The sequence below is a fragment of the Halichoerus grypus genome, chromosome 6, assembly GCF_964656455.1.
Source record: "Halichoerus grypus chromosome 6, mHalGry1.hap1.1, whole genome shotgun sequence".
Lineage (NCBI taxonomy): Eukaryota > Metazoa > Chordata > Mammalia > Carnivora > Phocidae > Halichoerus > Halichoerus grypus.
Genome location: NC_135717.1, coordinates 6,888,756 through 6,909,312, shown reverse-complemented (window position 1 = coordinate 6,909,312; position 20,557 = coordinate 6,888,756). Strand labels below are relative to the sequence as shown.

At 55.1% G+C, this 20,557-nt stretch overlaps 4 protein-coding genes across 12 annotated transcripts; 1 reads left to right on the top strand and 3 right to left on the bottom strand.

Moving 5' to 3' along the window:
* Positions 1-3,017, bottom strand: MBLAC1 (metallo-beta-lactamase domain containing 1). Its single transcript, XM_036078783.2, has one exon. The coding sequence runs from the start codon at positions 2,824-2,826 to the stop codon at positions 2,074-2,076; it is 753 nt and encodes a 250-aa protein (XP_035934676.1). The 5' UTR covers positions 2,827-3,017; the 3' UTR covers positions 1-2,073.
* On the top strand, positions 3,018-16,592 carry TAF6 (TATA-box binding protein associated factor 6). Of its 5 annotated transcripts, XM_036078743.2 has the most exons (16): positions 8,007-8,052; positions 8,351-8,509; positions 11,668-11,883; positions 11,993-12,079; positions 12,226-12,379; positions 12,571-12,627; positions 12,737-12,856; positions 13,011-13,156; positions 13,260-13,337; positions 13,444-13,545; positions 13,652-13,834; positions 14,289-14,363; positions 14,492-14,617; positions 15,146-15,319; positions 15,548-15,745; positions 16,027-16,592. In XM_036078743.2, exons 3-16 carry the CDS (start codon positions 11,728-11,730, stop codon positions 16,405-16,407), a joined length of 2,037 nt encoding a protein of 678 aa, XP_035934636.1. In that variant the 5' UTR covers positions 8,007-8,052; positions 8,351-8,509; positions 11,668-11,727; the 3' UTR covers positions 16,408-16,592. The 5 variants fall into 5 exon arrangements, with proteins under 5 accessions (XP_035934637.1, XP_035934638.1, XP_035934639.1 ...); XM_036078744.2 differs by lacking the exons at positions 8,007-8,052; positions 8,351-8,509 and adding an exon at positions 3,018-3,071; XM_036078745.2 differs by lacking the exons at positions 8,007-8,052; positions 8,351-8,509 and adding an exon at positions 3,329-3,458.
* Positions 3,502-7,756, bottom strand: CNPY4 (canopy FGF signaling regulator 4). Its single transcript, XM_036078785.2, has 6 exons — positions 7,499-7,756; positions 5,549-5,675; positions 5,354-5,450; positions 5,020-5,142; positions 4,387-4,504; positions 3,502-4,294 (listed from the first exon to the last, which is right to left on the bottom strand). The coding sequence occupies exons 1-6, from the start codon at positions 7,611-7,613 to the stop codon at positions 4,131-4,133; spliced, it is 744 nt and encodes a 247-aa protein (XP_035934678.1). The 5' UTR covers positions 7,614-7,756; the 3' UTR covers positions 3,502-4,130.
* Positions 16,518-20,430, bottom strand: AP4M1 (adaptor related protein complex 4 subunit mu 1). Of its 5 annotated transcripts, none has more exons than XM_036078770.2 (15): positions 20,226-20,430; positions 20,036-20,124; positions 19,610-19,716; positions 19,434-19,530; positions 19,197-19,307; positions 19,039-19,143; positions 18,763-18,825; positions 18,593-18,659; positions 18,434-18,487; positions 18,180-18,286; positions 17,984-18,078; positions 17,691-17,735; positions 17,400-17,450; positions 17,157-17,268; positions 16,518-17,018 (listed from the first exon to the last, which is right to left on the bottom strand). In XM_036078770.2, exons 1-15 carry the CDS (start codon positions 20,281-20,283, stop codon positions 16,797-16,799), a joined length of 1,383 nt encoding a protein of 460 aa, XP_035934663.1. In that variant the 5' UTR covers positions 20,284-20,430; the 3' UTR covers positions 16,518-16,796. The 5 variants fall into 5 exon arrangements, with proteins under 5 accessions (XP_035934663.1, XP_035934662.1, XP_077930504.1 ...); XM_036078769.2 differs by having other exon boundaries at positions 19,039-19,119; positions 20,226-20,428; XM_078074378.1 differs by lacking the exons at positions 20,036-20,124; positions 20,226-20,430 and adding an exon at positions 19,854-19,868.
* Positions 20,431-20,557: the final 127 nt, after the last annotated feature.

Genomic DNA, 20,557 nt, shown 5'->3' with positions numbered 1-20,557 from the left:
TCAGTTTTTAAAGTTTTTATTTAAATTCCAGTTAGCTAACATACAGGGTAGTATTGGTTTCAGGTGTGCACATCGTGATATACGTGACTATAGTGATTCAACACTTCCGTACATCTCCCATGTCAGTCTTTCAGGAAAGAACTAGACTTTTTCCCACTAGCTCCAACAAAACCCCTAAGATGGCCAAGCCTTGACTAGCTTAGGTGACCTGCCCATCCTGGAGACAATCAGTGTGGCCAAAGAGATGGGTTGCTCTAGATGACTAGACCTGAGTCGTGGGCAGAGGACCATATTCTGGAAAGTAAGTCAGGACTGGAGTTTTTATTTGTACAAGTTGAAAGTGCATAGTTCTAAATAACCCCCATCCACTCCTTTTTCATCCTCCCTACAGCCCTGAAGCTGTTGGATCTACACTCCACATATCAGATGGGGCCCCTGATGGCCCCGGAGACCACTCAGGGCACAGTGCTGCATTGGTGGGCCCACAGCTGGCCCCTGTACTCTCTCCACACACCAGTAACCTCCCAGCACTCTGTGGTCCAGAAGCTAGAAAACCTGGCCAAGGGTAGTTCTGAGGCTGGGTCCCCATATTGCCACCTTCACTCCATTTATCTTTATCTGGTGACTGGCAGGGATCTGGGCAGCTGTGGCTGAACTGTTGGCCCGGAACTCTGCACTCTGTGGTCATCAAACTGGCCAACACCAACTACAAGTCTGTGCGTGGCAGCTACTGGTTCACCCTCTAGGTGAACCGGTTCCTCTGAGCTGCCTTTGGTGGACACCAGGGAAATAACCCCCAGTCAGGCCCTGCCCCATGGCATCCACCCAGGGTGGCTCATCATCTGCAACAAAGTGGACTTGCTCCTTTCCTTCATCTGCCACACCTGAGTGCTTCTGCGGGTCCTGGGACTGTGTGGATGGAGGGCCTGGGACACAGTTGTGAAGAGGACCAGTGCCATAATAGGATTTCTAGGATAAGAGCAGGTGCCACTGACTTCTCTTGCCTGGAAGACCACAATAGCTTCCTAACCAGTCCAGCTGATTCTATTCTTGCCCCACTCTGACCACTTCTCCTCTCAGAACAAGAGCAGTTACTTTAAATAAGACCAAGTCATTAGCCTCCTCAGAAGCCAAAGCCTTCCATCTCAGTATAAATCCAAACCCCTAACTGTGGTCCATGATGGCCTGGCCGAACTCTGCATCCTCATTTGTTGTCACTCTCCTCTGGCACTCTGCAGTCCAACCCCATGCTCTTCTTGCTGCTCAAGCAGGTCAAGCCATCCTGCCTCAGGACCTTTGTACCTGCTGTTCCTGTGCCTGGAATGCACATCTGCCAGATCCTCATATGGTTGGCTTTCTTCCCATTCAGTTCCCTGATTAAAAATTATCTCCTCAGAGGCTTTCCCTGACCACCTTAAATAAAAGAGGCCATCTTCCCATCCAGGCACTCTACCCCCATCTTTCCCTCCTTTTCTTTCATATCACTAAACACAATCTGTAATTATTTGGTTTACTATTATTAGTTGTCTTTCTGTCTCTGTAGACTGTAATCTCCATAAGGAACAGGGAGTTTGTCTAGCTTGCTCACTGTTGCATCCCCTTGAGCTAGGGCAGTGCTTGAATCATTGCAGGTGTTAAATATTCCTCAAACGAACAGATGGATGAAAGTCAGATAACTAAGGTGTTACTTCTATGCCCTGCACCTTCTCTCAGCAAGCCTCCATCTTATGAGAAATAAGCAATTGGCCAAAGTACCCCCCTGTTGCAGTTGCTAATTACCAAATCTGCATGATTATCACTATTAAGGATTCACATTTACATTAGGGCTTTATGATTTTCTATGCAGTTTCCTATTTTTATTTTGGACGACCCTCCCAGGAACATTCTCCCATTTTACGGGGGCCCCAAGAGGTGGCACACGGCTGAGCCAGTCCTTGGTCCTAGTTTGGTTGCAGAACCAGTGATATAGATGACTGTCCTCGCTGGAAAACCAGCCTCTTGCAAGGGCTGGAAGCGATCACCCCTGACTCCTCTGACTCGGCTGACAGGGCGGTTCCTCTGGTCTTCTGGACGTCAGTTCCCTGGCTGAGGGGCTTCCCTGACCACCCTAAAGGGGGCTCCGTGCCCAGGCACGACCACGTCCGCAGTGGCTAGGACCCTCTTCCGGCTCCTCTCCTGGGCCACCGGGTCTTCGCTCAGCGCTTGCCATGAGTCTTCGTCTCCGTTGCGTTCAAACACATCGCCCACCACCACCACGGTGCCCAGGGCCGTGCCCGCCACCACCACGCTCACGTCCCGCTGGCCCCCATGGCCCGGCGTGGCCCACACCTCGAGCCCCGGGCCCAGCTGCAGGGGCCGCTCCTCACCTAGCCCGTGGGGGAGGTAGCGGCCCCCGGGGAGGCAGAAGTCGTGGGAGACCAGCAAAGCCGCCCCGGGAAAAAGCCCCAGGTTCCCGATGTGATCCGAGTGTCCGTGGGTGCCCACCACCAGAGTCACGTCTCCGGGGGCCACGCCCTGCGCCGCCAGGGCCCCCAGGAGCGCCTCCCGAGCCCAGGGGCCCCCAGTGTCCACGAGGATGGGGCCACGGGCCACCTCCTCCAGCGCGGTCTTCGCCCCGCCGCCCTCGGGCGGGGACTCTCGGGTGCCGGAGGCTGAGCCCCAGGCCTGAGGCAGCACAAGCGTCACGGAGCCGTCGGCGCGTACCGCATCGTCGACCCCCTCGGGCTCCGCGTAGCCCTGCAGCAGGACCACCACGGAGTAAGGGTCGCCGCTCACTAGCAGAGGCGGCTCCCCGGGCAGCGGCTCGGTCCGCACCAGAGCGCTCATGGCAGGATCGGGACGGCTGGGGAAGGGAAATGGGGATGTGGGCGACTGTCCAGTCCCTTCGGGTTCCCACGTGCGCCCTGCCTCCTCCAAAGTAGCACCTTCCAAGTCTGCTCTTTGCCACCCCCTTCGCGCCCTTAAGATGGTATCGCCCCAACGCCCTTCCGCAGATGGTATCGTCCAAGCTGCCCTGAGCCTGAACCCGCCAGTCCCTCAGTGTCTTCGGCCGTCGCCACACTTCTCATGCGGTAGGTCCTCACCCATCATGCCCCAAAGGATATCCTCTTTATTTCCCTCATTCTAACCGAGGCGCTCCCCGCCTTGGACCTAGTTTCACCGCTTCTCCTAATTCTGGCCTCACTCCGTAGTTGGAGCGGCCCTCGGAAAAGCGCGCGAGATTTTGTCCTCTGCGAGCTCCCGTAAGCCCGGGGTATGGTGGCCGAGCCGAACGCTGATTTTTGATTCCGGTGCATTCTCCCGCACGCGCCGCGAGGGCTTGCACAGACCCGCGCCTAGATGTTTATCAGCCGGGGGACCCCTGCCAGCCTCCCTGGACTGCAAATTGCAAAGCACCATTAGCTTCTAACAGCCGGCGACCAACGGCTCTATTCTCTGGGCGCTGCTATATCGGCCAGGTATGATGTGTGCAGGACAGTTGTTTGAAACTACGGGCCCAGGTGATATTTAAAAAAATTTTTTACTAGCGCTGTAGAAAATTTGGCACCTGTGAAATTACATGGTGGGCCCTCGGTGAAATTAGTATGAAGTAGACTAAATATCTACCCCACCTAACTTATCAACATCGCCCCATCCTCATAGTGTCCCCTTCTTGTTCAGTTTGTTGGCTTGTAGCCTGGACTCAGGCAATGTGTATAGGTCATAGAGAATGTCCACGCTGGCTTCTTCTTGTAAGGGTCTAGAAACAGACCCCGAGGGCAGAGTGCCTTTCCCGAGACCCACAGCTCCAATGCCTTCACTGACCTCTGGGTCGGGTGGGGAGTAGGAGAGAGATTTAAAGGGGAAAGCCTTCAATACTGTCACCACACACACACCTGCCAATTAAGGGGCCGGATGGCAGGCAGAGGACTCATCTGTTGGAGCAGGCCTTCCGCCTACTGCTCCCACCTTTGTCCCCATAGCCATGCCATGCTGCACCACCAGGATCCTGCCCGAGACCAGACAGGAGAGAACAGCTACAAGCTCACTCACGCATACACACACACCCTTATGTGGAGCAGGGAGAGCTCAGACTTCAGAGGGTTCTTCTCCATGACTCCTGCCCCTTCCTGGGGGCTCAAAGGCAAGAGTCAAAGGTCCTCTGGGTCATGCTTGGAGTGCCCTGGTGTGTTGATCATCTCTTCCTCCTCTTCCTCTTCTTCCTCCTCCTCCTGATCTTGCTCCTCCTCCCCTTCTGTCTTCTCTTGCCCATCCGTGATCTTCTCCTTTCCGGTCCAGGTTTCCTGTAGACACGCTAGGTTGGGTGATAGAAAACAATTTAGATATTAATCTGGGGGTAGAGGAGGTTGGGGCCTGGCAGGAAAGGGGCCAGCCCCACACACTTACCAGTCTCAGCAGGGGGGAGCACATGACCTTCACAGAGAAAATGCTGTAGGGGCTGCTCCTGATGATGGAAGTACCAGTCTCCCACGACATCTTCAAACTCCTCCAGCATCGTCTCACACTGATCAAGTGGAAGGGTCAGAAAGGAATCTACTCTGCTGGGCTTTGGAAACGCTCCTCTCTGCTCTTCACTCCTGTCTGCCCACCCCATCCTAAAGAGCAGGTAGCCAGGAGGCTAAACTTGGCGTACGAGATGGTAATCCTCATTCATTCAACAAACATTTACTAAAACCTATTCTGCCAAGTAGGCTATTAAACTCTTATGTCTCAACTCCTTGCCTATAAAATGGGAAATGGTAACAGTACCTACCACGTGAAGTTGTTGTGAGGGTAAAATGGGGCAGCAGCTGGAAAGTATGTGGGCCTGAATCTGGCACATAGTAGGTGCTCAATATGTGGTAGTAGATATTATCAGCCTCCATTATTACTCCTTGATATGCTCCTGGGCCCACTTCAATCAATGACAGAGTCTTCACTCTGCCCCCTTCTCCTGCTCAGAGGCAGAATTCCCGAGTATCTAGGTCTCCCCTCAGGTTCCCTTCTCATTGCCCCAGGCAGTGCAGTATCCTGTCCTACCTGCTTCTTGAGGAACGTGACTTCCACGCTGGGCTCGTCCCATAGCTCCAGAGGGATCCCCAGATCCACCTTCACCCCCTTCTGCACCAGACCTTTCAGCGTTGCCATGGTCTGACTCTGACCCTGAGAGATAGGAATTTGGGATCAGCCCAGCTCACTGCCCCACCTCATCCTTCCCCTTTCTGCCACAGCAGGTTTGTCAACTACCAGAGACTCCATGAGGGAGTCTAACAATGGGGAGGGGACACTCTCCAGAGCTGGAGGGAGATGGGTCCCAGGGGATACCCGTTGTTGTTTCTGAAACGTGGGATGCTGCCCTAGGGAAGAGTCTGACCTTGGCATATCTCAGTGAGCCCTTGCGCTCGGCATGAACACTGTAATCCAGGATCCGCTCACACAAATTCTCCAAGGCCTCTTCCAGCCTTGTCTCTCTGTGGGAAGAGGGGAAACAAAGATTTCTTGGATGCTGTAGGAGCTCCCAGGGCTCCCTCAGGGCTCAGAAGGTAGATGAGCAACAAGAAGAACTCACGAAACACTGTAAGGGATGTGTTTCTTTCTCTTGCCAGTATCTAGCACCTGCCCCAGCTCCAGCACCTCTCGAGATCGGCCAGTGCGACTCAGCTTTTCCTGTAGCTCCAGGCTCAGCAGCTTACACACTAGATGTCCACAAGGATGTGAAAGATAAACAAACATTCCAGCAACTCATTCTGTAGATGAGCAAAAGCAGCAGACTAGAGCCAGACTGGCTGGGTTAGAATCCTGACTCAGCCACTTAATAGCTATGTGGTAATTCTGCTGTGCCTTGGTTTCTGCATCTCTAAAATGGAGATAACAATAGAGTTGAACCTCCTTCGTAGAGGTGTGGTGAGGATTAAATAAATCAACCTCTGTAAAGCCCCTATAATAGTGCGTGGCATATAGGGAGCACTTTATAAGTGTTTGCTTTTATTCTGCAGTTATTTATTGAGCTCCTATATGCATGAGAGCAGTAAGACCCATGATCCCTATTCACAGGACATTGCTGATGTAGTTGGGGACAGATTAAAAATGATGACAATGTGGTGTGATGGGCCCTACACTAGAGGTTCACAAGAGATTTAATCTCTTTAGGAAATGCAAAATTCATTCAATGGCCATTTACTGAATTGCTGCTAGCTTGTGATTTCCTTAAGGATGAGCATTGCGTATGTTCCACCACCGTCTTCTAGCAGCTAGCACCTGGCCTGGCATGAGGTGGGTCCCAAGAAAGGGCGTGGCCTATACAGAAGTGCCAAGCAAGTTAAACACAGGGCAAGTTAACAAAAGTGCCTTAAATGTTCCAGGCACTATGCTAGGACCTCGGAGATACAGGTGCTCTTCTTCCCTCCAAGGGCTTACAATATAGTGGGAGGTGACAGAAAAGGAAGAAGGCTTCCAAAGGAATTGACATCTAAACTGGGTCTTGAGAATCAAAAACAGAAGGGAGAGGGTTATTTCAGGCAAAGGGAAAAAGTGTGCTGAGGCACAGAGTGCAAGAGGATAAGGCAGGCTCAGTGACAGCTGAGAAGTTCAGTGTGGCTGAATCATGGGCACTTTGAGGATGGGAGTTGAGACAGAAATATAAGAGCGGTGGGGGCCATACAACAAAGAGACTTCTATGCTGTGCCAAAAATGGGTGTATTTTGACCACAGCAGGAGGCCTGCAGAGGTGTTAGAGCAAGGAGGAGAGGCGAGGTAGGCTCAGGTCATGCGGAACACCAATACTGAAATGCAGGGTGGAGTGGGGTGAAAGGAAAAAGAATCCAGGGAAGAAATTAAAGTCAGGAAGGCAACAAACTAGGGAACCAGGGAACTCAACGGCCCAGCTCTGAAGTGTTTCCCCCCCACCCCACCCAGTCACCACCGTCATGCAGCCACATAAGATGCTGCTCACAGTAAAATCTGTAAGTACACACCCTCTGCAAAGCCTCACACGTATGGGGAACCTCCTCCATTTCTGTGGCCTCCTCTTTTTGAGCTTCAAGGCCTTATTTACTTACCCCAAACCCTCCCCAGGAGAGCATGGGGCCTGTAATTTGAGAGCGTCTCTGCAAGGGTGGAGCAGAGGACGTTCATAAGGTATGAGCCTCACACCCAGCTCCTGCAGGCTCCCCAGGTTTAGGTTTAGTGTCATGGGGGGAAACACACTTTGAATGCTCAGTAGAGTGGGTGATCCTGGGCAGATAGTCTCTGAACTACAGTTCCCACAGATCACTGGGGCTACGCAAGCGAGAAAAAGAGGACTTCCTCTGGATGCCCTATGGGAATTGTAGTGCCACAGTTGTGGGGTAGCGCTATGCATTCCCTCCCTTGACCCCCTTCGAATTCAGCCAAGCTCCATCAGAGTCTCCCTCAGGTCTTAAAGGACATCGAGTGACCCACCCATCACGGTCCATTTGGTCCGGTCCAGACTAAGGAGATGGGCAGAGGGATGCGAATAGGGGCCACTCCCTTTAGATACCTTCGCATTTGCTGGGCAAGCGTTCTGTGTCATCGTCTTCCTCCTTCGGCGACCCAACCCAAGCGCCATACACAGCCAAAATGAAAAGCAACATTCCCAACCGCACAGGTCCCATGACAAAGTGCTGTCCACAACCAACAAGCCCTTGCCTTCACACCAACTTCGGGAAGGCAGCGGGCCCTTTAAGTTCCGAGGGGGTCGGAGGGAATTTCCAGGCAGCCTGGCTTGGGAGGCGCACGCGCAGTCCCGGTCCGGAAGGGGGTGGGGCCTCATTGCGCTCCCGGCTATCCCGCCTCGGTTTTGTGGCGCCTCTTAGGGTCCTGGCCGCGGGGTAGTGAAAGTATAAACTGAAGTAATTGCAGCAGGAGGGTGTGCTCCTTGCACGTAGAGAGAAAAACCCGTTTTTTATACCAATTCAGGCCGTGAGCCTAGGAGACTCATTCCGGCTCGCGGAAGGGGCAGTGACTTCCTCTCCGTCTCTGCCAGGACCTGCTCCCGGGAGGGGGCGGGGCCAAGATGGCGCCGAGCGCCGGGTGAGCGGTGCTTTGGCGGCGGTGAGAGACTTTTTCTGCGTGGGGCGTTCGGCTGACGGGGGCGGGTCTGAGTGCTACCCGGGACTAGGCCCTTTGAAGGGCCTGTGTGGGAGTCTGGAGGAGGACGTTGGGTTGTGTGTCCGTGCGCGTGGGGACTCTGTGTGTGCGTGTGTGTTTGCATTGGAGGATGTTGGGGGGATGAGGTGGGCTCTCAGCGCCTTCTTCCGCGCTGTACCCATTCCGTGGGGAGCTTCGACTCGCTTCCTTGCTGGGGAAGCCACTACCCACGTCTAGTTAAAGTTAGCCCTTTTCTGTGAAGCTTTCCTGCCGACTCCACTGACCTGAAGAGCTCCTGAGGTCGTAGCGTGTTTTGCGAGCTGTTGCTGGCAGTCGGTACGGAGGGTATTGAAGGCTTAGTAAGAGTTCACCAGTGACCTGGGATACAACAGCGTCTCGTATACCCGGCGCCAGGCACAGAGTATGTGTTGAATAAATGTGTTCCCTGAACAGAAGACTTAGCGGAGGAGGAGACCAAATTCTCTTTCGCTTCCGTGCTCAGCCCTCCAGCACGCCCCCATCAACACCCCGCAGTCAGTCTAAACACTTTGGACAGTAGTCTTCCGAATGCCAACTTCAAGCAAGCCACTCTCCTTTAGGCCACAAAGCAGGTTCCAAGCTTGGACCTGTATCTTGTTCATCTTGGTAATCGTGGTACCGTGAATTTATTGAGCACCTACATCTCTAAGCCTTATAATTCACTGATTTATTCAACAAATGATTTACTGAGTACAGTGGCTCAGGCACCAGTGTGGGATCTTGTAATACATCAGTGAGCATAACACAAAGATTTTTGTCCACACAGTGGGGGGTGGAAAGGGAAGGTGTGGTGGTGATAAACAATTAGAAATGATACAGTATATATTAGTAGATGTTAAATGCCATGAGGGGGAAAAGCAGAGTGGGATTGGAGTGTGGTGTTGAATAGGGTGAGGGGAGTAGGCAGCCAAGCTGGCATCTGGGGAAGAGCATTCAAGGCAGAAGGAAGAGAGCAAAGGCCGTAAAGCAAGAGCTTCCCTGTGAGGTTTGAACAGCAGGATAACACTGGGGCTGGATCAAGATGGAAGAAGGAAGGAAAGCAGATCAGAGATGTGATGGGGAGAGGGCAAGTTATGAAGGGCCTTATAGACTGTAATTAGGATTTTGGATTTTACTCTGTGGTAAATGGGGAACCATTACAGGCTTTTGAGCAGAGAAATGACCCAATCTGATTTATATTTTGACAGAATCACTCTGGCTGCTGTGTTGGGAATAGATGTAGGGAGCAAGGGTGGAAGCAAGAAGACCTTGTCAGGAGACTGTTGAAGTTAGCCAGGCGAGAGATGATGGTGACTTGGCCAAGCAGTGGGACTGGAGGAATCAGGTTGGATCACCTGGCCGATTTGATGTGAGGGCTCACATACAGAGTGAGTGCCTGGATAGATGACATTACCATGAAGATGAAGAAAAATGGAGCAGGTGGAAAGGGAGATCAGGAGTTCAGTTCCAGAAGAGATTTTAAGTCGACAGTTTGATAAACAAATCTGGTGTTAGGAAGAACGTTCTGGGCTGAGGATATAAACTTGGCCACCATCAGCCTATAAGCACTGTTGAAAATTGAGGGTAGTTGACATCACCAAGGGAGTAAGTGTAGCAACAGAAGAAAACCAAAGACCGAGCCCAGGATGCTCCGGCGTCAGGCAGATGACAAGAGGAAGAACTGGTCAGGGAAACAGGAGTGGCCAGTGAGGTAGGAGGAAAGCCAGGGGAAGGCAGTGGAGTAAAGAGTTTTCAGGAGGGAGTAGTCAGCTACAGTGTGTGCTTCTGGCAGGTCAGGTATGATGAGGACGGAGAGTGGACCTTGGATTTGGCGATGTGGAGTTATCAGTGACCTTGATGAGCAGTTTCAGGGACCTGGTGGTGTCAAAAACCTGCTTGGGGTAGGTGCAAGAGAGGAGAGGAGAGGAATTAGAAAGTTAAGATAACTCTTTCAGGGAGTTTAGTTGCAAGGAGGAGCTGAAAAACGGGGTATATGTTGGAGAGAAAGTGAAATGAAGAAAATATTGTTTTATATTTCTAATTGTGAAATACACATAAGCTCACCATTCTAAACCATTTCAAGTGTACAGTATAGAGGGATTAAATGTGTTCACTTTGTTATACAACCTTCACACCATCCATCCTTCCAGAACTCTTCATGTTGTAAAACTGAAACTCCAGTGCCATCAAACACTAACTCCCCATTCTTCCCTGCCCTAGCCCCAGCAACCCACTTCCACTTGCAGAGTCTATGAATTTGACTCCTCTAAGAACCTCATATAAGTGGAATACATACCATTTGTCCTTTTGTGGCTGCCTTATTTCACTGAGCATCGTGTCCTCAAGGTTCATCCATGGTATAGCACATGTCCGAATCTCCTTCCTTTTTAAGGCTGCATACTATTCCATTGTATGGATAGACTATCGTTTTGTTTTCTTAAGATGGGAGGAATAACTGCATTTTGTAGGCTGGCAGGAATGACTGATTAGGTAGGTTGAAAACTTGGTGGTGATGCAGGGAGAAAGCAGTGTTGGGAGTTGGTGAGAGGCACGAGCGGCTTCTCTAACAGGTAGGGGGCGCGTGGGTGGCTAAGTGTCCAACTTTTTTTTTTTTTTTTAGATTTTTTTTTTTATTTATTTATTTGAGAGACAGAGCACAAGCAGAGGGGAGGGGCAGAGGGAGAAGCAGACTCCCTGCTGAGCAGGGATCCCGACATGGGGCTCGATCCCAGGACCCTGGGATCATGACCTTAGCTGAAGGCAGACGCTTGACGACTGAGCCACCCAGGTACCCCAAGCATCCAACTCTTGATCTCAGCTCAGGTCTTGATCTCAGGGTCGTGAGTTCAAGCCCCATAATGGTCTCTGTGCTGGGCATGGAGCCTACTTAAAAATGAAATACTTAAAGTAACAGGTGCAAAGGCAGAGGATGTGGGCACCGGTGCTGTTAGGTTGGTGGATGTGGTGGGAATCTGTGGAGGTTCTCTTCTGATGGCCTGAAGTAAGGAAGAGAGGAGGTATCACATAGGACAGAGGGAGACTGAGTGCATGGAGGTGTAGTATGATTGTCTGGCAGCATGAGGGGCCTGTGTGAAGTTCATGGCCATGAATTTAAAGTAAGAACTGGTTGGGATGGTTGTGTGTTTTTTCATCACATTAAATTGTACAGGTGTTTAGGCTCAGAGTGGGAGCGTTGTATTTAACCATTACTGCTTTTGTGTCAAGCGTGAATAATGGTGCAAGAAGGGGCAGGAGAGATGAAGGTATACACAGAACCACCTCAGGAAACCAAGCCTTTTCCACGTTCCACATATGGGGAAGAAACCCAGAGGTGGGAGAATGTCAGTAATTTGCCCAAATAACCCAGCTGGGGAGTCTAGGGCTGGGATTTCAGTCGAGGCCACGTCCCTTCACTGTGCCTCACTTGCACGCCACTGGGCACAGAATGCAGAGCTCAGTACATTGTGTTGCCCTGGATCGGATTACTACCTGCTTCCGTTACATCCAAGGCTGACTCATAGTTCTTTTTTATCTCTTCTGCCCACCCCATCCCCCTGCCAGGGTCTCCGTTTCTCCACCCTGGGGTATCACTCTTTGGGGGAGGGAACAAGGGGCTCCAGAATGGCCGAGGAGAAGAAGCTGAAGCTCAGCAATACGGTGCTGCCCTCGGAGTCGATGAAGGTGGTGGCCGAGTCAATGGGGATCGCTCAGATTCAGGAGGAGACCTGCCAGCTGCTGACCGATGAGGTCAGCTACCGCATCAAGGAGATTGCCCAGGTAACCTGACCCGTCCGCCCAGCCCTGCGTTGTATCAAGGATGCTGCCCAGGCCCCGTTCTTCCTCAGGCTGTCAGGCTGATGTCTGTCTGTCTCCCACCCACCCCCAGGACGCCTTGAAGTTCATGCACATGGGGAAGCGGCAGAAGCTCACCACGAGTGACATTGACTACGCACTGAAGCTAAAGAATGTCGAGGTGATTGGGGCACGCAGGACTGAGGTTGGGGGCGGGGACAGGGTGGTGAGATCCGTCCTTCCAGATGCTGCATTTGCCTTTGGCCATGGCTCCTCAGGCTTCCCTCTCATCCTGGTGTCTCTCTCTCTCTCTCTCTCCTGATATAGCCGCTCTATGGCTTCCACGCTCAGGAGTTCATTCCTTTCCGTTTCGCCTCTGGTGGGGGCCGGGAGCTTTACTTCTACGAGGAGAAGGAGGTTGATCTGAGCGACATCATCAATACCCCTCTGCCCCGGGTGCCCTTGGACGTCTGCCTCAAAGGTTGGGGGTGGGGAGAGCAAGGCGGCAGGGAGGAGGGAGAAGGGGTGGGGATCACAATGGAGAAGCCCGCTGCGTGAGATCGCTGGTGAGTTGCAGGAAGTGGGAACAGGACGGAAAACACGTTCCTAGTGTGGAGTGGCTCCTTAGTGTCCATGTCCAGCAGTTCAACTTGACACCTTCTTTCCTTGCAGCTCATTGGCTGAGCATTGAAGGCTGCCAGCCAGCTATCCCGGAGAATCCACCCCCAGGTAACCTTGTCCAAGCCCAGAGCCCACCCCGGTCTATCTCACCTTCCCTGTCCTTCCTTTCCATCCCCTGCCACTCTCCTCACTCCTGCTGTGACCGCTTTGCCACCAGCTCCCAAAGAGCAGCAGAAGGCTGAGGCCACGGAACCCCTGAAGTCAGCAAAGCCAGGCCAGGAGGAAGATGGACCCTTGAAAGGCAAAGGTCAAGGGGCTGCTCCAGCCGATGGCAAAGGTCAGTACTGCTAGGCCAGGCCTCTCCTGGCTCCTGCCCCAAAGCCAGATGGCGAGCTGTGAGGAGGTCTCACTGGGCAGGGAGCAAAGGTTTGTCTGGTTCGAGGCCTCTCCTGGAGCCTTTGTTTTCAAACCTGTCTTCCCCCTTCACCCAGGGAAAGAGAAGAAGGCGCCACCCCTGCTGGAGGGCGCCCCTTTGCGGCTGAAGCCGCGAAGTATCCACGAGCTGTCTGTGGAGCAGCAGCTGTACTACAAGGAGATCACCGAAGCCTGTGTGGGCTCCTGTGAGGCCAAGAGAGCGGTGAGGCCCCCCTGACCTGCTTTTACCCCGGGTCCCTTCTCCGGAAGTCCCACGAACCCGTCCCGGTCTCTGCCCCCACGTCACTCGCTCCCTCCCCCCGCAGGAGGCACTGCAGAGCATCGCAACGGACCCGGGGCTCTATCAGATGCTGCCACGATTCAGCACTTTCATCTCGGAGGGGGTGAGAGGAGGCAGATGGCCAGCACCTAGGATGAGGTTCCGGGCAGTGAGGAGGCGGCGGGGGAGCTCATCTGAGGGTCTCACCGCCCCGTCACCTCCTCCCACAGGTCCGTGTGAACGTGGTGCAGAACAACCTGGCCCTGCTCATCTACCTGATGCGCATGGTGAAGGCGCTGATGGACAACCCCACGCTGTATCTAGAAAAATATGTGAGCGGTCCTGCCCACCCACCTTTCCACCCAGGGTCGGGGCACCTTGCTGCCACCAATGGGAAGCCATTTGTCAGAATTAGCCAACTTGCCACTCCTTCCATAGGTGCATGAGTTGATTCCAGCTGTGATGACCTGCATCGTGAGCAGACAGCTGTGCCTGCGGCCAGATGTGGACAATCACTGGGCACTCCGGGACTTTGCTGCCCGCCTCGTGGCCCAGATCTGCAAGCATTTCAGCACGACCACGAACAACATCCAGTCCCGGATCACCAAGACCTTCACCAAGGTGAGCAAGAATGAGGAGTGTAGGGGCACCTGGGTGGCTCAGTGGGTTAGGCATCTGGCTCTTGATTTCAGCTCAGGTCATGATCTCAGGGTTGTGGAATCCAGCGCTCATGCTCCGTGCTCAGCAGGGATTCTGTTTGAGATTCTCTCCCTCTGCCTACACCCCCCCCCCCGCACAAATAAATAAATAAATCTTAAAGAATAAGGAGTGTAGACTATTTCACATCCCCACCCCAGGGTGGTGACCAGGACAAAGCTTCAGCCAAGCCAGAGGTGGGTCAGTGTGGCGAGAGGAAAGGACACTGAAAACACAGGGCAGAGGGACAGGGCCTCAAACTCTGGCCCTCTCTGTAATGTCTTAATGATTCACAACAAAAGCGTGTTCATGAGACTTGGTCCTTAACGGTTAGTTTCTCAGGCCCCTTGACCCGGGTTTCTCTTCCTTCCCCTTACAGAGCTGGGTGGATGAGAAGACTCCGTGGACCACGCGTTACGGCTCCATCGCAGGCCTGGCAGAGCTGGGACACGATGTGAGGCCCCGGCAGCAGGGGGAGCGCTGGGGGAAAGGAGGTATCCTGGGTCCTAGTGGGCAAGAGCCCCACCCGGGAGACCCCAAGGTGACCCAAGGTTCCTGGCTTCTCCCCTTCCGTTCTGATAGGTGATTAAGACTCTGATTCTGCCACGGCTGCAGCAGGAGGGGGAGCGGATCCGCAGCGTCCTAGACGGCCCTGTGCTGAGCAACATCGACCGCATCGGAGCTGACCACGTGCAGAGCCTCCTCCTGGTGACCAGAGCCCCCATCCCTGCCCTCCCCCCTCTTCTTCCCACTCCCGCCCCCCACACACACACACGGGTACAATGTTCAGCAAGCCATGGTTGGCTTTTATTCATTCATGCCATCTTTGCCTCATATATTCAGAGTCCAATACTGTTGTGCAGATGGAGACCAAGGCACTGAAAGGTTAAGTAAGAAATAAGAGATCTTAACTCTCAGCACAGGACATCCCCTAGAAGGGACTGCCCCTGAGGCTTCTGCATCACTGTGGTCTGTTTCGTGCAAGGCATCACCCTGTGGACCAGCCACCCCTTAGAAGTCACCAGTGTATTCAGCAAGTCACCCAGTCGCACCAGTGGGTGCTGCTTGTCCTCTGAGGAAAAGCCAGCGGTTCTCACACACACGGCTCTCCCGGCAGTCCGGCCCGCGCCAGGAACATACTGAACTACCGGGCGCTTTCTTCCTCACCCCTTCCCTGTCACACTTCCTGAGGGGCCCAGCCCTCCACCTACTGGCTTTTCTTTGCTTTCTCTGCAGAAACACTGTGCCCCTGTTCTGGCAAAGCTGCGCCTACCACCTGACAATCAAGATGCTTATCGGGCAGAATTTGGGTCCCTCGGACCCCTGCTCTGCTCCCATGTCGTCAAGGCCCGGGCCCAGGCTGCTCTGCAGGCTCAGCAGGTCAACAGGACCACTCTGACCATCACTCAGGTCCGTGATGGGGGCGGGGTGTTTGGTGAAGAAACATGGGGGGAGGGGACGCAGACAAGAGCTTGCTTTTGGAAAACATGGGGCCCTCTGAGAGAGCAGTGTTGGGGGGAGTCTGGGCCCCCTTAGTGGATGATTCCCCAACCCCAGGGAGACCCGCCGAGGAGCAGCAACAGGTGCCCTTTCCCTTCTTAGACCTTGACATTTTCTTCTTCCCTCTTCTTCGTGCAGCCCCGGCCCACGCTGACCCTCTCACAGGCCCCTCAGCCCGGCCCTCGGACCCCTGGCTTGCTGAAGGTCCCTGGCTCCATCGCGCTGCCTGTGCAGACATTGGTGTCTGCCCGGGCTGCTGCCCCGCCTCAGCCTTCCCCTCCTCCAACCAAGTTTATTGTAATGTCGTCGTCCTCCAGCGCCTCATCCACCCAACAGGTACTGGGAGCCACGTGGGACCTGGGATGGTGGGGAGCATGACCAGGGCAACCTCCAAGTACCCTGGGGGCCCCAGAGTAGAGCCCAGTTCCCTCTGGGCCCAAAGACAGGAGCGGGAAGGGGCATTTCGAGGAGGCCCGCGAGGCCGTGGCTGCTCATCCTGAGCATGGCTGTCCAGCTGGCAGCAACCTCCAGGCTCCTGAGCACGTGAACTATGATCAGCTGTTCGGCTGGAGCAGGTGAATCCTCCCCCAGGCAGCGCCTTTCCTTTCTTCCCCCAGGTCCTGTCCCTCAGCACCTCAGCCCCCGGCTCAGGCTCCACCACTACCTCTCCCGTCACCACCACAGTCCCCAGCGTGCAGCCCATCGTCAAACTGGTCTCCACTGCCACCACCACACCCCCCAGCACTGCTCCCTCTGGGCCCGGCAGCGTCCAGAAGTACATCGTGGTCTCTCTTCCCCCTACAGGGGAGGGCAAAGGAGGCCCGGCCTCCCATCCTTCTCCAGCTCCTCCCCCATCCTCAGCCCCCTCCCCGCTTGGGGGCAGTGCCCTCTGTGGGGGGAAACAGGAAGCTGGGGATAGCCCCCCTCCAGCTCCAGGGACTCCAAAAGCCAACGGCTCCCAGCCTCCTGGATCTGGCTCCCCTCCGCCTGCACCTTAATGCTGTTGTGTATCTGCCAACGTTCTTCTGTCCCCGACTCTCTCTCTCTCTCTCTCTCTCTCACACACACACACACACACACTCGTGCGCAGGATGGAAGGGAGTAATAGTTTGCTTCCTCCATGTTACTTTTTTTTTTTAGATATTGTACAGCCAGTTCCTCAGAATAAAAGTTTGATTTGTAAGTTCTGATCCACCTCAGCCCTTTCTGTGTCAGGTGCCACGGGAAGGTCGAGCTTGTCGACCAGGACTTGTCTCCTGGCCTCTCGGGACTCTGGACTCTTCAGTCTGATCCATAGCCTCGGGCCAGAAGGGTGGAAAAGACAGGATCCTCCTCTCCAGCTCCGCAGACAACCACCTTTGCTGCCCGTGTCCTCGTTTGGGGAGCCTCAGATCCGGATGACATAGGCATCACTATGGCTTAGGTGTCGCACCCACTTGTGGGGGTTGGCATTGCCGCAGGGTCTGAATGCCAGCCTGAGGAAGCGAACCTGGAGGCCGGAGCACGTGTGCCGGGGAAGTTCAAATGAGAGGCTGGCGGGACCCAGACCCAGAGGGGCCGAGGTGGAGGGTGCTTGACCAGGAGGCCCAGGGAGGCCCGGAACATCCATCTGTAAGGGACAGAGGCCGGGAAGGGGTACTGAGGCCCAGAGAGGATGGAGGGCAGGGAGGCCCACCGCAAGAGGAGGGACAGGTTGGGGCTGACGTGCAGGTGGAGGAGAGGGTCTCAGAGAGTCAGCAGCTTGTACCTGGAAAAGGCCTGACAGCTGGGAGCCGCCCTGAACCCGAGGCAGGTCCCAGCGAAGGGCTCCCTCCCCCAGCTCTGCCTTCTGCTCGGGGCCGCTCAGCTCCTGTGACAGGCTGGAATTCGGAGAGGCGCTGCGCTCAGTCCCTGCCTTCCTGGGGCAGGCCAGTTCCACGCTTCCCGGGGCCACCCTGTTGTCCAGGGAAGCTGGTGCAACCGCCCGAGCCCCCGTGCATCACCCACTAACCTGACCACCCCTCGTGGCAGGGGAAGGTGCAGCCTGACATTGAGAGCTTGGCTGCAAAGAAAAAAGGAACAGAGTCAGCCCCTGGAAGGCAGCGACCAGTTCCCACTCTTCATTAACATCACAACTAGGGTTCAGCACGAGTGTTACCCCATCCCCTTCCCAGCCCTCCTGCCTCTAACTGAACAGGATTCCGAAGCCAGTGGATGCATCTGAAGGCGGGAGCAGTAGGTATGTGGGCCCTCTGTCCTACCCCATGTAACAGAACTAGGCTTGCCTAACCCCCGCTCATACCTCTTTGGGGGCAGGTCGCATCGTAACTTCAGGTAAACCTGGAGCCTGGGTGGAAGGGCACGGTAGTGTTACTCGCTGGCAGCTCACCATCCCCACCCGGGGCCTCTGTGCAGGGCTGCTGGGTGGGTCATGCCCCAAGCAGTGAATCCACTAAGGGCTGAGTCCACGTTGGGGGGAGGGTGTCTTTTTCTGACTTGTATCCTCTTACCGCCACTTCTCCATAATGAGTTTTGGGGACATCTTTGTATTGGCTTAGACTTCAGAGAAGTTCCAAAGCAGGGAAATGGTCTCACCTGCCCGAGCCTCGGTCCCACTGCACAGAAGGAAAGAGCCGGAAGGGGAGCGGGGAGGGGAGGTCGTCTGAGAGTTGGTACCGCATCACAGTCAGCTGGGACCAGACAGGAATGGAGGTCAGTTTGGTCTCCTCACCCCTGAACTGCCTCCCTTCCCCATGGTGGATAGAACATGCTAGGCCAGCCCAATCCTGACCTCGCCCTGAGGGGGCTGCAGGCGCAGAATTCGATGAGACTCAAACTCTTCCAGAAGCACGGAGCTGTGAAATGAGACCTCATCCACCCGGATCCCCGGTCCGTAACCTGGAAGGAGAGAAAGTCTCCTCTTGGAACCCACGTTGTGGGAGAGGAGAGCAGCAGGGGAGAGCTGGGGGAGAACCTGTCTCCGTGTTCCACACAACTTCTGGCGGTGACCTCTACATAGGAGAGAGAGACCTACTTTCTTCTCACCTCTTAGTTCTGACTTCCCCACACAAAATTCTTCTGTCAAGCCGATGCGCATCTCTGTCAGAGAAAAGAACATCAGAAAAGGCTGCCAGATACCACCATACACAGCACCGAGGAGCCCGTCCCACACCCCAGCCTGGGCCAAGCCTGCAGACTTCTCACCAGAGCCACTGGGAAGAAAGCTCTTGAGGCGGATCTCTCCCTGCACGTCTACCTTCAGCAGTGAGCCCTAAGAATGGCGGAGAGCTCAATGCTCAGAGGTGACACTCCCCCCCCCATACATTTCCCAAATGCCATCTGTCCTCAGCTCCAGGGTTGGGGGCCCAACTTACATTAGATGCTATCAACACAGACAGTCTCTCGACTACATCCAAAAATACTTCATTCTTTTGGCTCTGAGGAAGAGAGGGGATTTGGGCGCTTGGAGGCTGAACGGCCTGTGTTCTAAAGTGGACAGGCAGAAAGGACAGGGCAGTGGAGGCTAGGACCCTGGGGTGGGGACACAGGGGTAAGGGAAGGGATTATCCACATCTAGCTACGCCAGGATCTCCATCTCTGGTGTCCCAGAAAAAAATGAGAGGGCCTGACTCCATCACGCCCGCCCTCACCTGGTCAGAGCGGCTGGTCAGGATGGGGCGGCTGGCTGCACTGCTGGGGGCCACTTTGCTCTGCTGCGTCTCGGCCCCAAACTGGAAAGCACCCAAAGCCACAGTCTTCAGGTTTGACAGTACGTACCAGCCCCCCCCTCCTCCTTCCCTTGACTAACCAAGCCAACACTGCTGAGGTCAAAGAGGCTGAAGGGCTTGCTGACCACAGCCTCCGTCTGGATGAAGTTCCTCAGCATCTCCATGGACGTGGTCTGTACATAGCCGTAGTCCTGCAGGCAGGGAACAGCCTTTGAATGGTCAGCGGAGGAGAGGGGTGAGAATGAACGGACTCAGCCTCCCCTTCACAGCACACATCTGCAGGGCCTGGGCGCGGTGGGGGAGATCCCTGGCCTCACCAGCACTTCATCCAGGAGTTCGTAGACAAGAGCCACGTTGCGGGAGATGGTCCCCTCACTCAGGGAGCCACAGTAATCGCCCAGGAGAGTGGCCAACCTGAGAAAACAGGATGGAGTGTGCATATCCTCCTGCGGTCGCATCCCCGCGCCCAGGTGCCCAGCCCTGCCCTCCTCACCGGGAGAGCAGCTCGAGGAGGCTGAAGGGAGAAATGTTTTCTGAAGTCGTGGCCACCAGATAGAGACCGCTGTGTCTGATGTGAATGAAATGACGGTCATCGTGGTGCTGAGGCAGAGGCGGGGAAGAGAGCTGTGATTAAGGGCCCGCGAGACTTCCTAGCGGCGGGCCCTGGGGCGAGCCAGAACCCCCCCGGGGGGCCCAGCTGCCTAATGTGTCAGCGGAGGTAGCCCCCCCGTACCTACCCCGGAGAGGCAGAGCTGCGCCCGGTATAGTGTTGGCGCTCGAGAAACGGTCGCTCCGAATATTTGGCAGAATGTACCCCCATCCTCAAGCGGAAGCTCTCAGGGAAATAGCCCCGGGAGAAAGGAGGCGCCCCCTACCCCCGGCCCGCCGGGAGCCTACCCCACGCCCCGCCACTGGTTACCATGACAACCGGGGACTCATCTCCGGGGAGTCCCGTCAGCTTCCGGTAGAAGAGCTCGGCCACATCCCGACCGCCACTGTCCCCGCGGACTGAGCGGGTGGAAGGACAGCTAAGGAGTCGGCGACACAGGCTGGCTCTGGAGCACTGCTCCCACCCAGCCCCCCCCTCCCGCCCTGCAGGTCAAGGATACAATCCTTGTAGATGAGCGGGTCCCCTTTGGAGGACAGAATGAAGAACTGGGAGATCATGGCGGTTCTGGAGAGTAGGCAAGGAGACAACGAAAGTTGGGCCTGCCCCGCCCTGCGGCCCGGGAACAAAAGGACGCGCGTATGCTGTCCCTTTAAGAACAATTTCTCCTCCGCCCGTGCCAGCTCGGACCGCGGGAAACCCAGCGCCCGCCCCGCCGCGCCCCGCCCCGCCTTTCCCTCCCCGTGCCCGCGCCGCTGCCCCGTCACTCAGCCCAGTCTCGCCCGGTGATTGGCCGAGGCTGGGACCGGCGGGCGAGTGGGAGGGGCGAAGGGC

Bases quoted from the DNA above. Each gene is read 5' to 3' on its own strand.
- MBLAC1 (XM_036078783.2), bottom strand. From the start codon at position 2,826: ATGAGCGCTCTGGTGCGGACCGAGCCGCTGCCCGGGGAGCCGCCTCTG.
- CNPY4 (XM_036078785.2), bottom strand. From the start codon at position 7,613: ATGGGACCTGTGCGGTTGGGAATGTTGCTTTTCATTTTGGCTGTGTAT. The intron at 5,451-5,548 runs GTGAGTTCTTCT...CTCTTCCCACAG, and splicing joins CACATCCCTTACAGTGTTTC to AGAGACAAGGCTGGAAGAGG. The intron at 5,143-5,353 runs GTCAGACTCTTC...CCTATCTCTCAG, and splicing joins GCTCACTGAGATATGCCAAG to GGTCAGAGTCAGACCATGGC.
- TAF6 (XM_036078744.2), top strand. From the start codon at position 11,728: ATGGCCGAGGAGAAGAAGCTGAAGCTCAGCAATACGGTGCTGCCCTCG. The intron at 14,618-15,145 runs GTGACCAGAGCC...CTTTCTCTGCAG, and splicing joins ACGTGCAGAGCCTCCTCCTG to AAACACTGTGCCCCTGTTCT. The intron at 15,320-15,547 runs GTCCGTGATGGG...TTCTTCGTGCAG, and splicing joins CCACTCTGACCATCACTCAG to CCCCGGCCCACGCTGACCCT.
- AP4M1 (XM_036078767.2), bottom strand. From the start codon at position 19,936: ATGGGGGTACATTCTGCCAAATATTCGGAGCGACCGTTTCTCGAGCGC. The intron at 18,287-18,433 runs GTGAGAAGAAAG...CTCTCCTTCCAG, and splicing joins GGGGAAGTCAGAACTAAGAG to GTTACGGACCGGGGATCCGG. The intron at 17,269-17,399 runs GTTAGTGGGTGA...TCCGAATTCCAG, and splicing joins CTGCCACGAGGGGTGGTCAG to CCTGTCACAGGAGCTGAGCG.